We start from the raw sequence: 16,289 nt of genomic DNA on the forward strand, positions 1-16,289 counted from the left end.
TTAAACTAGGTTTCTTTCCTACCCATAATTTATATGGTGTAATGTTTTTATTTACACTCGACAATATTCTATTTAAAGTATACACAGCGATATTGACTGCCGCCTACAAAGATTTAAGCAAATTCTTGGCTAATAGTAACGAGAAATTTGGCGCGACAGTACTTGCGTATATAAATTTACCCGTGCCGGTTCCTTCTTCTTGCTCCGACTCGAGATACGAGTGTATTGGTTCGCGAATTTATACTGTACAAATCTATATTAAAGTGAATTGAACCTAGAAGATATTCTCTTCAATCTAAAATTCTTGCACAACAATCCACAGAGTTTTCTCAACAGGTTATGAACCCAGGCTCGTATTGTGCCTGATAAAGTTTTATTGAAGAGAGTGTTGCACGTGTAGAAGAAAAGAATGCCACGTGGCTGTGAATTTTGGCAAGATGTCGGGAGAGATATTTGCGCGGAACGTTACAAAGTTCAACGACGAAAATTTTCAAGGATAGAAATTTCAGGTAAACTCTCTATTTTGGACGTGGTCACCGGCACAAGAGTTTTGCCACAGGATGTTGTTTCAGCGGAAGCCAAAACGTGGATACGTGATATCGCGAAGGCGATATTTTTATCGATATTATATCGTCTTCCATGGAATTTGCTTAATTTAAGTGTCTCTTATCCTGTACATCGACTAAACAAATGTGAGATAAGTTGGGACAAATCCACGAACAGAAATCCGTGAGCAATAAACTAATGTTAATGCAAAAGTTTTTTTCGTATCAAATGAGAGCGAGTGATTCAGTAGTGACTCATATAACTAAGGTTCAAAATCTTGCTAGTCAGATAGCGGACGTCGGTGAAAAGCTATCTGACAATAATGGCTAAAATTTTTAAAGCCTGACCTTAAAATATAGTGCTTTTCAGACCGCGTGGAACAGTGTGGAAAGACAGACAATAGCGAACTTACAGGAGCGGCTATTAATTTGTCCCACAAATATTAATCATGTTTGGTATCATTTTAGTCGCAAGAATCTCATTAATCCATTATATTTATATTCATACTGATAAAATGCAAAATGCAAGTTTCAGTTTTTATTCTATAAAAGCTTTATATTTTGTAGATAAGAAAAGATCCCGATGCTGAAAAGTCGACAAAAGAGAGAGCAAGAAAGAATGAAGGAGCAAGTAAGATGATAAATCAGAGTTCCGAAGTCTCGCCAGGTCCTTTATCTGTAATCTTTGACTATTATTATAGTATATATAGTATATATATCAGCTTATATTATAGTATATATAGTATATATATCACCTTACTGTAGAAAATAAAAATGCTATATTTTGCATGTTATATATCTGAAAATAATTGTAATGGATTTTAATTACATTTTTGCGATTAAAGTGACACTAAATATATTATAAATCTGATTATTTTTAATAAAATAGTATTATAATTTTAATTATAATTTTAATTACATAATTGATTAAAAATTATCCGATTTATATCGTGTTTAGTATTATTTTAATCAGTAAAATATCATTAATACATTGTAATTATTTTGAAATCGATAAGTGCGAAAAACAAAAATTTTACAATAACGATATATAATGCGAGAGATTATAGATAAAGCGAGCCTTGCGAGTGAGACTTCGAAACTCTTTCATGTTAGTTATCTCGCTTGCTCCTTATTTGTTCTCGCTTTCTCTTTCTTTCTCTCTCTCACTCTTTCTTTCTTTCTCTATCGATACTGTAAACCATATGACAACAGCGCACATGCTCGGAATCGGCTCGAATATCATTTGTGATCGTCCACCGTTCGTACTATCTGGATATATACAATTTTTTTAACACACATCCGGATGCAGACATTTTATGTTTATATTTATATTTAATTATCACACGCGCCACATACACACACACGCACGCGCACACACACACACATGCACGCACGCACGTACGCATACGCATATATTGAAACATACATAAAATGAAACAAAAATAAAATAAAATTATTTTTTAAATATATTTAACTTTTTTTAATTCCTTATTCCCATCCTGACATTCTTATCTTTTTATAATATTGTTACCAAAATTATATTTCACTTTTTGCTCATTTGTTCATACGTTAGTCATGCTGCTTTCTCTCTCTTTGTTTCTCTTTCTCTTTCACTCTCTCTCTCTTTTTTTTTGCGTGCGTGCGTACGTATGTGCGTGTGTGTGTATTTTTGTACGTATATGTGTTGTATTTAACTATAATAATATAAAAAAAAAAAATAACTTATATTGTATATCTTATTTATGCTGTATAATAAAATACATCAATATCAATTTATTTATTTATTTATTTATTCCATTTTATTTATTCACTTATTTCTATTCTATTTGCTTATTTACTTGTTGCTTATTTCATTTGCTTATTGCTTATTACTTATTTACATTTCATTTGCTTGTTTACTTATTTACTTATTCTTATTTATTGCTTATTTGCTTGTTTATTCATTGCTTATTGTTGCTTATTTACTTGTTCCTTATTTGCTTGTTGCTATTTGATTTGCTTATTGCATTTATTTTACTTTATTTACTTATTTACTTATTTACTTTATTTACTTATTTACTTATTTACTTATTTACTTATTTACTTATTTACTTATTTACTTATTTACTTATTTACTTATTTACTTATTTACTTATTTACTTATTTACTTTTTACTTATTTACTTATTTACTTATTTACTTATTTACTTATTTACTTATTTACTTATTTACTTATTTACTTATTTACTTATTTATTTATTTATTTATTTACTTATTTATTTATTTTTTTATTTATTTATTTACGTGTACAGAGATAAGAATAAAACAGAAGAATTAGTGTTGAACAAATACAAAAATATAATAATGGGAATAAAAGAATAATGAATGAACAAAAGGAGAGAAAGAGAGAGTTGGTGGGGGGTGAGGGAGAGGGGAGAGTGAACGTATAAGTGAATATGCGAGGAGCATGAAACGATACATAGTACATAGTGAGCGAGCGATTAGACATATAGTGTATGATTGAAAGAAAAAGAGATAGAGAAACTGCAATAATGTTAGTGCGTACTCTGTGTACATGTATATTGCTCTATACACATGAAAGAGACGAAGAGAGTACGATTATGTTTTTCTTTCTTATGTAAGATTGCAGCTCTGCTATCGCGACGTCACGCAACTAATCTACTGCTTTGTTTTACTCTTGAGCCTCGATCTCGCACACACACATATGCACAAAAATTTTAGATTGCATTATCTTTTTTACAAATCTTCTAAACTCATTTCTCTAAGTTCTCAGTTGCTCTTTGATAAAATACCGAGTGCGTGATTTACTAATTAGGCACGTGTAGATTACAAATCTTTTATATTAAATAAATGTTGATGGCAGAAGCTGATAACAAAACTGTAATTTTTTAATTTTGTTTCACTTTTCATATGAAATCATATCTAACTCACTCCGTTATTATGCATACTTTAATTATGAAAAAGAATTTTTGATATCTATAATAAACAAAAAGATTAAATACTTTAACCTAATATTCGCGTTTTGATCGGTGAAATAGACCTTACGGATCCCTCTAAAGCGAGGAGCACACGCTTTTGCATAAGCGCATAATTATAAGCATAACGAAATTGATTGGTTCATTTCCTTATGCATATATTTGTGGAGCAATTAATTTCTTTATGTTTATGGTTATGCGCTTATGTAGGGTGTGCTCCCCGCTTTAAGCGGGGAACACACACTTTTGCATAAATGCATAGCCATAAGTATAAGGAAATTGATTGGTTCATTTCCTTATGCATATATTTGTGGACCAATCAATTTCTTTATGTTTATGGTTATGCGCTTATGCAAAAGTGTGTGTTCCCCGCTTAAGAATTTAAGAATTTCATTCATTCAGAATTTTCTTAAGTTTCAATATAGATATCTTATTGTTCGACCGTGATTGGTTAATTCACTTACGTCTTAAATTTTACTGCTTAAGTTTTTTATGTGTCATGGTCTTAAGTTTTTTTATGTGTCATGGACTTAAAAACCCTTGCACAATGTGAAGCGATAGCGATTCGAACAAGGAAATAGCGATAGCGATAAACAATATCCAATAAAAGATCTATTTTTTCGAAAAAGTAGTGTTCTTATATTGCCTATTGCTATTGCTATTCTCTTATTCCTATCGCTATCGCTATGTGCAAGGACCTTTAAGCGGGGAGCACACACTTTTGCATAAGCGCATAACCATAAACATAAAGAAATTGATTGGTCCACAAATATATGCATAAGGAAATGAACCAATCAATTTCCTTATGCTTATAATTATACGCTTATGCAAAAGTGTGTGCTCCCCGCTTTAGTCTTAAGTCTTACTGCTTAAATTTTTTTATGTACCATAGATTTATATCTCTTCTCTTTTGCATTAGATTCGCTTAAAAACAAACTTTTTGTATAGTTTTATAAAAGCTGTATTTAGTTGCGAAACTCGGTTGCGATTATGGTTGACAGTTGCCCAATCAACCGTTAAGCTGCTTTGTTAGGTTTCTAATTGGTTAAGTTAGGTCAATCTGCAACAACGGCGGAGAAAATGTCTAAGAAAAGATTACAAATTTGTTAACATGCGTATACTTAGCAGACAAATTTGGTATATTTTATTTTTTATTATTGCAATCGTTCAGGAATCATTTGTGCAAATTTATAGGGATTAGGGACACTTTATTAGGGATATATTCTCATAGCTTAGAAAATAGCTTAGAAAATAATAATGTTTATAATAAATGAAAATTAATTGAGCGTATAGTTGGCAGACATAATTTTAAAAAAATTCTTTTTTAATTTTAATCAACATAAAATCGTTTGGGAATCATGTCTGTAATGTTTCTAACGTTTAGGTTAGAACTAACAGTTTATTTTATAATAATTAATTTTTTATCAATTAATAATCCGGAACCGGCTACATAAGGTTAAATATGCAAAATAAATGGATGGAATTCGATATAGTTCACATTGCTAATTGGCCAGTTGTTGCATTAGGATTCTGATTGGTCGTAGGAGTCTGATCTATGGTACTAGATTGGTCCATTTTCTTAATAATTTCTTATATGAACTAATTAATTTTCTTGCATATTTATCTGCTCTTATTTTGTCTGAATATACCTTTACGGTTACGACTAAAAATTTTTCATGCGGCAGACGTGGTCTACAATAAAGTAATTCGTAGAAAAATGAATAATTACAGTCGATATTCTCCTATCAATCAATCTAGTACAATTGACCAATCTGAGAGTTCTAGTGCAACAGTCTAACTAGCAATGTAGACTATATATAGTCTATACTATAGTGACTACGTTTATACATCACCCTTAAACGAATTTAATAATGTCCGTTGTTGTAAAACTGGCCAATCACAGTTATTCCTTTGAAGAATGGAATGATTGTGATTGGCCAGCCTTAGAACTACTAAGTTATTAAACCCGATTAGGGGTGACGTGCAAATATAGTCTGCGATTGCTCAATTTCTTACGAATTACGATTCTATTGTAGACTACGCCTGCCGCATAAAAAATTTTTAGTCGGGTATATTCAAACAAAATAAGCGCAGATAAATGTGCAAGAAAATTAATTAGTTCATATAGATATGCATTAAAAAAATGGACCAATCTAGTACAATTGTCCAATCAGAATCCTAGTGCAACAACTGGCCAATTAGCAATGTGGATTATATCGGATCCTGTCCATTTTTAGCATATTTGACCTTATGAATGATTTCACGTTGATTAAAATAAAAAAAAAATTTTTTTTAATTATGTCTACTAACTATACGCTCAATTAATTTTTATTTATTATAAATAAATAATTATTTCCTAAATTATAAAAATATATTCCTAAATTTTCCCAAACGACTCCCAAACGATTGCAATAATAAAAAATAAGAAATATTTAATAAATTTCTCTGCTAAATATACGGAAGTATATTAATGATAAATTTGATTTCTACATTGATCCATATTGACTGACTATAGATGAAATTGCAAATGTTTTTACTAAATATATTTACTAAATAAAAACGATATTTTGTGATTAAGAAAATTAACAATAAAAATAACAATATTTATACAACAAAAATAATTGCAATTTAATTCATCGTCAATCGATATAAATTATTTATTTACTTAGTGGTTTAATCTTAAGTTAACAATTATTAGGTTATACGAAATACATTCTACAATTTTGGAGCATATTTACAAAAGATCGGACAATATACTGGTCTATTACGCGAGAATGACCGCGGTCGTTGTAAAACATTAGATTGAAAAGCATTCAACCGCCGTTGAGTACGTTTTACTGAATCGAGAGTTATTTCAGAGACGAGATGATTTTTCAAGATCTGTAGAAAAAATGTACAGTTAGATTCAACCCTTTTCATCATAATCTTTCAAATATTGAATAATGTATAATTTTGTCTCGGCTTGATTAAACATGTCCTTTGTATAAATATGTAAAAAAATATACTTTAGAACAATATAGAATTATATGCAATAGATTAATAACAATTAATAATGAGGGAGTGATTAATTTAGTAAAATTTACATCAGATAAGATATGATCGTTGTCCTTCGACAAAGTGATCAACTTGTAAAGCTCTAAATCTGTAGGAATATTATCCTTCGCCATAGACTCCTCCAACTTTTCAATCTAACAGTATAGATATAATTACAATAAAGTATAGTACACATCTGTTATATTATTTAAGCAAGTTATAAGCAGATACATACTACATCTCTATTTATTTTATTTATTTTCTATTTATTCTATTATTTATATTTATCTCTATTTATTTCTATGTATTTTTCTTTCCAAACATTTGGCTTATCAAAGTCTAATGATTTTTTGAAGATAGGCACATCTCAGTGAATCTCTTCAAGTTTTTAAATGAGAAACTTTCAAACATCTTATATCAATATATCGGACTTCTTTTATTGAAGTTAGAATTTCTATAGCTATGTGAGATGAATCTTGATTAATGGCTAGAGCTGCTAAAAATGTGCTGGCTCTACGCTGAAATGTAAATCCTTTGGCGTTTATTTCGTTCCAGAGATTTAGAGCATATTTCAATGTTTTTGGTGTATTCTGAAAATATCAAATATAATTATGTAAAACAAGCTTTAATAAAGTTTAATTTCTTTTATAGAAAATATTACCTCTTTGTAACAAGCAGTCATAATATCAAAGTATTCCCTGGATATCTATCAGAATTCTATTCTGATCTAGAATTTTAATTTTAATTATATCGAACACATCTCTCATTTCTGTGTATTTTCCATTATAGCATTTATATAGCAGAGATAGGAAAATCTGATAACTAGTTATTTGATTGAAGAAATTTTCAAACTGGAGATGTTTGAAAGTAGTAAACGCAAGATCTGGTTCATCAAGATAGTAAAAAATACGCATTATCAGAGGACCAATGATAAAAATACTAAATCTTAGTTTTTTGTTTTGACTTTTAAACTTTGCTATCATCTTGACAAGCAGTTCAATATCTTCGGGCTTTTTCTGTGCTAAGTACAACATGGACTTCAGGTCTTCTGTGAAAATTTGACCAGACTCTGAGTTGCATATCTCCTGCATCTTAGTACGGATTGTATTCTCCATATTTAAAAATTGATTGCGGAAGTTTAAACATGCATTTTTAAAGCCTAGTAGACCCAGACTTTCTTCAGAATATATGAATCTACATGCTGCAAAGTAAAAAAAAATAACATATAATCTTTTTCTTCCAAAGAAATATATGTCAAAATATTGATAAACATATAAAAATTATAGTTAATAAATATAAAAAAATTTTTAAATACGTTCATTTTTATATTAAACTTTTTTCAGATGTATAATTTTAATATCTTTTAGGGAATATTAAAAATTTACTAATTATTTTTTTGCTAAACTTCCTTTTATACATATATAATGCATTTAACATATTTATATAAAATTATAATATGACTTTTAAAGTATGTATAATTTATTTAATCTCTTGTATTAATTATTGCTAGCAAAAGTATATTATGATGTAATACATAAAATAGGAGTATTAATTAAAAGTTATTATTGGACATATTGACGTATGTATTTTAAAGTATAATATCCAAATGTTAATGACAAAAATTATAAACAATAAAAAAAATGAAAAATATTAATCCAAAAAGATCGAAGAATAATGCGATGTGAGGTTAAATCGACGTTACGTATAATTTAGGAAGTTGTGTTTCAGCACAGTATTGCTGGCCAATTTTACATTAAGCTTTATAAGACTCCTCATGTTGCCGCCATTATTTACGTGTAAAAATACTGTCATATATCAAGTCTTTACAACTTATCTGATAACGTGAATTGGTCGAGCGATGTGCAATTTTTAAAATTTTTTAAATTGCTCAACCAATTCACGTTAAATAAATTGTAAGACTTGATATATAATAGTATAAAGGAAAGGATTTATAGCATTTATACACGGAAATAATGGCGGCGACAATGAGGAGTCTTATGAGGCTCAATGTAAAACTGGCCAGCAATACTTGTCTGAAATACAATTTCCTAAATTGTACGTAACGTCGACTTAACCTCGCATCGCATTATTCTTCGATCTTTTTGGATTAATTTTATATATATAATATATTTATATATATAATATTTTTTACTTTTTTATTGTTTATAATTTTTGTCATTAACATTTGGATATTATATTTTAAAATACATATGTCAATGTGTCCAATAATAACTTTTAATTAATACTCCTATTTTGTGTATTACATCATAATATACTTTTGCTAGCAATAATTAATACAAGAGATTAAATAAATTACACATACTTTAAAAGTCATATTATAGTTTTATATAAATATGTTAAATGCATTATATATGTATAAAAGGAAGTTTAGCAAAAAAATTAGTAAATTTTTAATATTCCCTAAAAGATATTAAAATTATACATCTGAAAAAAGTTTAAAACAAAAATGTACATATTTAAAATTTTTTTTTTATATTTATTAACTATGATTTTTACATGTTTATCAATATTTTGACATACATTTCTTTGGAAGAAGAAGATTATATGTTATTTTTTTTACTTTGCAGCATGTAGATTCATATATTCTGAAGAAAGTCTGGGTCTACTAGGCTATAAAAATGCATGTTTAAACTTCCGCAATCAATTTTTAAATATGGAGAATACATTCCGTACTAAGATGCAGGAGGTATGCAACTCAGAGTCAGGTCAAATTTTCACAGAAGACCTGAAGTCCATGTTGTACTTAGCACAGAAAAAGCCCGAAGATATTGAATTGCTTGTCAGGATGATAGCAAAGTTTAATAGTCAAAACAAAAAACTGAGATTTAATATTTTTATCATTGGTCCTCTGATAATGCGTACTTTTTACTATCTTGATGAACCAGATCTTGCGTTTACTACTTTCAAACATTTCCAGTTTGAAAATTTCTTCAATCAAATAATTAGTTATCAGATTTTCTTATCTCTGCTATATAAACATGGAAAATACACAGAAATGAGAGATGTGTTCGATATAATTAAAATTAAAATTCTAGATTTTGATAGATATCCAGGGAATACTTTGATATTAGTTATGGCTGCTTGTTACAAAGAGGTAATATTTTCTATAAAAGAAATTAAACTTTATTAAAGCTTGTTTTACATAATTATATCTGATATTTTCAGAATACACCAGAAACATTGGAATATGCTCTAAATCTCTGGAACGAAATAAACGCCAAAGGATTTACATTTCAGCGTAGAGCCAGCACATTTTTAGCAGCTCTAGCCATTAATCAAGATTCATCTCACATAGCTATAGAAATTCTAACTTCAATAAAAGAAGTCCGATATATTGATATAAGATGTTTGAAAGTTATGGCATTTAAAAACTTGAAGAGATTCACTGCGATAGTTCCTATTTTCAAAAAATCATTAGACTTTGATAAGCTAAATGTTCGGAAAGAAAAATATTTCAGAGATGTAGTATGTATCTGCTTATAATTTGCTTAAATAATATAACAGATGTGTACTATATTTTATTCTAATTATATCTATACTTTTAGATTGAAAAGTTGGAGGAGTCTATGGCGAAGGAGAATATTCCTGCAGACTTTGAGCTTTATAAGTTGATTACTCTGTTGAAGGACAACGATCATATCTTATCTGATGTAAATTTTACTAAACTAATCACTCACTCAGTATTAATTATTTTTAATCTATTGCATATAATTCTATATTGTTCTAAAGTATGTTTTTTACATATTTACAAAGAACATGTTTAATCAAGCCGAGACAGAATTAAACATTGTTCAATATTTGAAAGATTGTGATGAAAGAGGTTGAATCTAACTGTATATTTTTTCTACAGACCTTGGAAGATCATCTCGTCTCTGAAATAACAGTTAATCCAATAAAACGTACTCAACGGGGGTTGAATGCTTTTCAATCTAATGTTTCACAACGACCGCAATCATTCTCGCGTAATAGACTAGTATATTGTCCAATCTTTTGTAAATATGCTCCAAAATTGTAAAATGTGTTTCGTGTAACCCAATAATTGTTAATTTAGGTAAACTTAAGATTAAAACACTGAATAAATAAATAATTTATATTGATTGATGATGAACTAAATCGCAATTTTTATTTAAATACAATTTTCTTACTCATAAAATATCGTTTTTATTTTGTAAATATATTTAGTAAAAACATTTGCAATTTCATTCATTGTCGGTCAATATGAATCAATATAGAAATCAAATTTATCATTAATATATCTCCATATATTTAGCAGAGAAGTTTAATATTTTTTATTTTTTATAATTGCAATCATTTAGGAATTGTTTGGGCAAATTTAGGAATATATTTTCATAGTTTAGGAAATAATTTTTATTTATAATAAATGAAAATTAATTGAGCGTATAGTTAACAGACATAATTAAAAAATTTTTTTTTTATTTTAATCAACATGAAATCATTGGGGAAACACGTCTATAATGTTTTTAACGTTTGATCTCGGCTATCATCAAATATAGATATTATTCGAGAAAGATGCTATTTTTCGTGCTCTTCCCTATAAAGATTAACGCGTTAGCATTTTGTAATAAATATAATTATAAATTAATATAATTTCGATTATATTAAAGCGATATAGCGGGCCGAAATCGTGACGCCTTTGCCGAGATCGTTCACGTCTGATACATTCTTTGCTTACATCTCCTCTATCGTTGAAGATGTCGATGTTATTCGAGAAAGACATTATTAAGCATGATATCCGATACAAGGATTGACGCATTAGAATTTTAAAATTAATAAGCTTATTAAAGCGATAGAGCTGGCCAAAATCGCGATGTTATATACGGAAGCTCCGCCTTTAATGAACACATCTTAGAAAAAGATACAATTCGTAAAATATTAATTGCATAATTTCAATAGCTCAGTACGTAAAATAATGTAGTTCTTGAATAACGCGTCAATTTCTTTAAAAATTGCTGTGATTAAAGAGATTGTGTCATTAGACGCAAAAGATCCAGGCAAAGACGACGCTATTTTGTATCCTTTAATAATCGTAGCGTTATTAATTTTAAAATTTAATGCGTCAATTCTTATAGCGGAGAGCATATAGAATAACCGTCATAATATGTCTTTTTCTAACAGTTATCTTTAGCGGTAGTCGAAATCAAAGAGAAAAATTTATATTGCACGAGGGATATTAGCGGTAATATAATAAATTTCGTAATATCTTATTTTAAGAATCATAAATATACAACTATTAACACTTTAAATCATGCTTTAATTTCAACAATACAAAGCACGGAAAGAATGCAGTCTTTGTACTACATCAATTTCTTTAGCGATTGCCGTGTTTTAAACCGAAGTGATTTATTTATCGCCGGTACTCTTTCTGACTAACGTATCAAGTTATGCAAAAAATAAATTTATATCTAAATAATAAAAATTTCTAACAGTGCTTTTTTCTATAACTGCGGTCGATAAGTGATTAGTCGATAATAGATGCTGTAAAATATTTTGGTGGTTGATCAATGCGATAAAAAATTATAAAATTTCCTTGTCATAATTGGTTAATGCAGTGTTTTGGAAAATCTGTCGTTTTTTCAAACCGTAACGTAACCTATATTACCTACTGTATACATGATAGTTATCTTAACTACGCGTGTTTCTCTGTATATTTATATTTAGTGTGATCGCATTTATAGTTTCAAAATATATATTTTTAAGATTTTAGATTTTTGATTTTACTGAAGTGTCATTAAATAAACATTTTTTTACGTGAAAGTGTTTGTGTATCATAAGAATATACAACAAATTCTTAAATGTTGCAACAAGGTACATGACAGTTATTTTAACCTCGTATGTGTTTCTCTCTATTATTATAATTTTATCTAGTTATCATTTTTATAGTTTTTTAAAATATGTATATTTGTAAGCTTTTTAGATTTTTTAATTTTATTGAAATGTTATTGAATAAACATTTTGTTCTTGAAAGTGTTTGAGTATTATAGGAATGTACAACAAATTCTAAAAATTTTGCAACAAGACACATTATAATTAAAAATGAGTAATTTTATTATATTTTCATAATTTACATAATATTTTTAAGTATTGTGTTTTCTATTAAATTGAAAAAAAGTTGAATTGTGATAAGGACAGTCATATGATTAAGATTGTTATACAAAGGAAAATGATTTAAAGTCATATCTATTAATACATCATGTTTATTTCGATTTTAGCAGACGACAATAATGAATAAAATAATTTGCAAATCACACACAGATCCAGCGTGCACCGAATGTTAAGAAAAAATCCATTACAAAGCATGAAAATCTTTTAAGCGAGAGTTAAATATTATTATTAGTCTCCATTAATAGAATTTTGTGATAATGGAGTGATCAATGCTGATTCATTAACTTGTCTGTTGAAGCAGTAATGATTTTATACTGCTAATAAGTATTAGAAAATTGAGTAAAAATTTGTGTTGCTTTTTTGTTAGTGAATTCATCACTGAACATAGTATTTTAACACGTCGTATCTAAATGCAGCTTAATGTATATTTTTTGAATTACAAAAAGAAAAATATGTATCTTAAACTTCATCCCTGTTTTAAGTTTTTAGTAAGTTTTTAGAACAATCGAAATGAAATAAAGAGCGTTATTTGTTTTTTTTTTGTTATTTATTTTTATTTATTATTCGTTTTCTAATTAATTTTGTTGCTTTAAATAAAAAAATAATTTTTTTGAATAAATCTGAAAGATTTATTCAAGAATGCAAATATTTCTCAATTATCTGTTTATTGAATGAATCAAGCGACGCGGTAGCGTTGCGACGCTAAGTTCATAAAAAAATCGCCAAGTACATGACAAAAATTTTCTGGCATGCGAAGAGTTTGCCTAGATACAGAGGCTACGGCGCTACCAAGTAGCTTATCCGGAGTTTTATGTCTATATTGGTTTTGATAAACTTTCGATTAAAATATCTCAGGAACTAAAGCTGTAATAAAAAAATTAATGGCACTTTTATGATATAATGTGGATGGAAGTTTTCGATTGCAACCAGTTTCAATAAGATTGGTGCTGTCAATCCTGAGGTATGATAAGTTAGGAACAGAAATATGAAAAAAATTTCTTCTTCAACTTTCAGACTTACGTACGTATGCCCGCACGCACACATACAAAGCGATTTTGTCCCTCAATATGCATTTACAGCGCTCATGTACGATTATTCGCTTGAATGTGTAAATACGCCTTGAGAGACAATATGTATGTGCGTGTATATATATATGATATGTATCAAGCGATGCAATTGATAGTAGTATCGCGACGCCAAGATAAAGAGCGGGAGGGAGAGAGAAAGAGAGTGGGAGAAAGAAAGAGAGAGCGAGAGATAAATTGACTGCGTGAGCGCTCCATCATTACGGCGGCGCACCATTACTAGGCGTGCGGCTACCGACGTGCGTCCGGCTAAAGGTCGGCGCTGATTGGTCAGAGTTTACTCAATAATAACTCTTTTATTAAGTGTTACAGATCGAAATAAGAAAGGACTTTTCTGTTTAGTTTACTGTGCTCTACTCGCTCACGAACATTGGCACAATCTTTGCAAGACATCCTGTATATAGTGCTATTGTTTTGTATATGGAATGTCTCACTTTGATATCATTTATACAGTAAGAGCGAGTAGGCAATAATTCCGTATGTTGCCATAGTTCGTCGTAGTATGTACCTCATTACATGCAATCGCAAAAGTTCTTAAAAAATGTCTACAATTTAATCACACTAAAAGAACCTCACAAAGGTAAAAAAAACTACGCCAAGTTTACATAAAAAATATTCCTTATAAATAACAAAAAGTTGAAAAAATATTTACCTCTAATAAATTTTTACAAAAAGCAATGAGATCACACTAAAAAAGCCTCACAAAGGTAAAAAAAGTACGCTAAATACATAAAAAATGTTTCTTGTACGCAACAAAAAGTTGAAAAGATGTAAAAATTGGAAAAATATTTACCTCTAAAAAATAACTTATAAAAAAATTGTTCCATAAAAAATAAAAACCTTTAAAAAATAAAAACTAAATGGGAAATCAATAATTAAGCCAAATAGAAGGAATTTAATTTGTGAAGATTTATAATTTGAAATAATATTTGTCATAAAATCAATCTTGCATTTATAGAAATATTATGGATTCTCTCAAAAAAATTAATACGCATTTTATTTTTATTAAAAGATTACATTTGTGTTTCAAATAAATATTTTGTATAATATAGTAAACAGCATTATTATATATATTACGGTTTTTATTAAAGATAGTAAATTATAATATTACTTAACCCTTACTGCAATAATGTTGATCACATCGATCATCAATTTTGAATTTAAAAATCCATGCCAAATATAGATTTGTTTTAAAATTAATCATAATCTTAGCAGAAATCCGGAACGAAAGGGTTAATATTAAAGTGACATATAAAAACTTGGCATGCCTGAAATATAAATTTGCAAAAGATTATTAAAAATTATTATCAATATTAATAAAAATGTATGACTTATAATGCGACTCGGGTCCAGAGAGTCACCTTATCGTATCCCGGATGATATTGCTATTTCACTCATTAGTATATTTGCTGTCTTTATGCATGCCTTGGTATTTTGATACATGTCACATATTAGACTTCTAAGCTTCGTCGGGACTTCCTTCTCTTCCAGTATTGCGTGCACGTAATGTCTCGCGGTCAAAGGCTTGAGTGAGGTCCACAAAGCACATATAGGCCGGCTTGTTGTATTCTATAGATTTTTCGCTTATTTGTCGGACAACAAAGATGGCATTGGTAGTCGATCTATTCACTCTAAATTCCATCTGTTCTTCGCTGTTTTCCAGTATGGTGTTTAATTTTTTGAGTATTATTTTTGATGTGAGTTTCAGAATTGTGCTTAAAAAGGTGATGCCTTTGTAGTTTTCTGGTTTCCGCTTATCGCCTTTCTTAAAAATTGGTATTGTGATGCTCGTTTTCATTTCTGTAGGGATTCTTTGAGATTCCACTGCAACATTTACAAATTTTAAAAGTTCTTGTTGAAGACAGTCTCCATCATACTTAAGTATTTCGTTAGTTATTCCATTCTTCCCTGGTGCCTTCCTTCCCTTTAATTTCGCCACTGTTGTCCGGACGTCTTGTGTAGTTATTTCGATCTCAACATCGTTATTCTCCAATCGTCCGGTTTATCATTTCCATATTATTGTTGATGTCATACATATTCTTAAAATGATTAATCCATGCCTCTTCATCTATTATGTTCGTTATCCCTAATTCATTTACGTCCGCCTTTCTATTTCGTATTATTTTTCACATTCTTGATTGTGCTCCTATTAGATCAAGTTCCATGTCCTTGGTGAACCCCTCCCAATATTCTTCCTTTATGCTGCATATTCTTGATTTAACTCTATCACGTATGTTTGTGTAATGGTTTAAGTCTTCTAGAGTTTTAATTGACTTGTATTTTTGTAAGCAATTTTCTTTTCTTTACTTAGTTTAATTTCTTCTGTGAACCATGGGGTCTTATTATTTTTCCTCGTGACTTTTTTCTTTCCGCATGATTCTTCCGCTGCTATTATAATATTTGACTTGAGTTTTCTTTAAGCTCCCTCTACATCATTACCAGGCTCTGTTTTGTTCAGCTCAATTTTTTGTTTTAGCCGGTTTTGATATTATAGTTCTCTTGTTATTG

The 16,289-nt window shown here is 29.1% G+C and overlaps 1 protein-coding gene and 1 pseudogene across 3 annotated transcripts; one reads left to right on the forward strand and one right to left on the reverse strand.

Annotated features, from left to right (window-relative positions):
- Positions 1 to 6,754: 6,754 nt before the first annotated feature.
- Positions 6,755 to 8,328, reverse strand: LOC126854099 (pentatricopeptide repeat-containing protein 2, mitochondrial-like; annotated as a pseudogene).
- Positions 8,256 to 10,686, forward strand: LOC126854246 (pentatricopeptide repeat-containing protein 2, mitochondrial-like). Of its 3 annotated transcripts, none has more exons than XM_050600790.1 (6): positions 8,256 to 8,607; positions 9,141 to 9,259; positions 9,491 to 9,667; positions 9,739 to 10,038; positions 10,119 to 10,223; positions 10,424 to 10,686. In XM_050600790.1, exons 1-6 carry the CDS (start codon positions 8,526 to 8,528, stop codon positions 10,586 to 10,588), a joined length of 948 nt encoding a protein of 315 aa, XP_050456747.1. In that variant the 5' UTR covers positions 8,256 to 8,525; the 3' UTR covers positions 10,589 to 10,686. The 3 variants fall into 3 exon arrangements, with proteins under 3 accessions (XP_050456747.1, XP_050456745.1, XP_050456746.1); XM_050600789.1 differs by having other exon boundaries at positions 8,330 to 8,348; positions 8,508 to 8,607; positions 9,141 to 9,667; XM_050600788.1 differs by having other exon boundaries at positions 9,141 to 9,667.
- The last annotated feature ends 5,603 nt before the right edge of the window (positions 10,687 to 16,289 follow it).

The sequence above is a fragment of the Cataglyphis hispanica genome, chromosome 13, assembly GCF_021464435.1.
Source record: "Cataglyphis hispanica isolate Lineage 1 chromosome 13, ULB_Chis1_1.0, whole genome shotgun sequence".
NCBI lineage: Eukaryota > Metazoa > Arthropoda > Insecta > Hymenoptera > Formicidae > Cataglyphis > Cataglyphis hispanica.

Bases quoted from the DNA above. Each gene is read 5' to 3' on its own strand.
- LOC126854246 (XM_050600788.1), top strand. From the start codon at position 8,526: ATGGCGGCGACAATGAGGAGTCTTATGAGGCTCAATGTAAAACTGGCC. The intron at 8,608-9,140 runs GTACGTAACGTC...TTTACTTTGCAG, and splicing joins GAAATACAATTTCCTAAATT to CATGTAGATTCATATATTCT. The intron at 10,039-10,118 runs GTATGTATCTGC...CTATACTTTTAG, and splicing joins AAAAATATTTCAGAGATGTA to ATTGAAAAGTTGGAGGAGTC.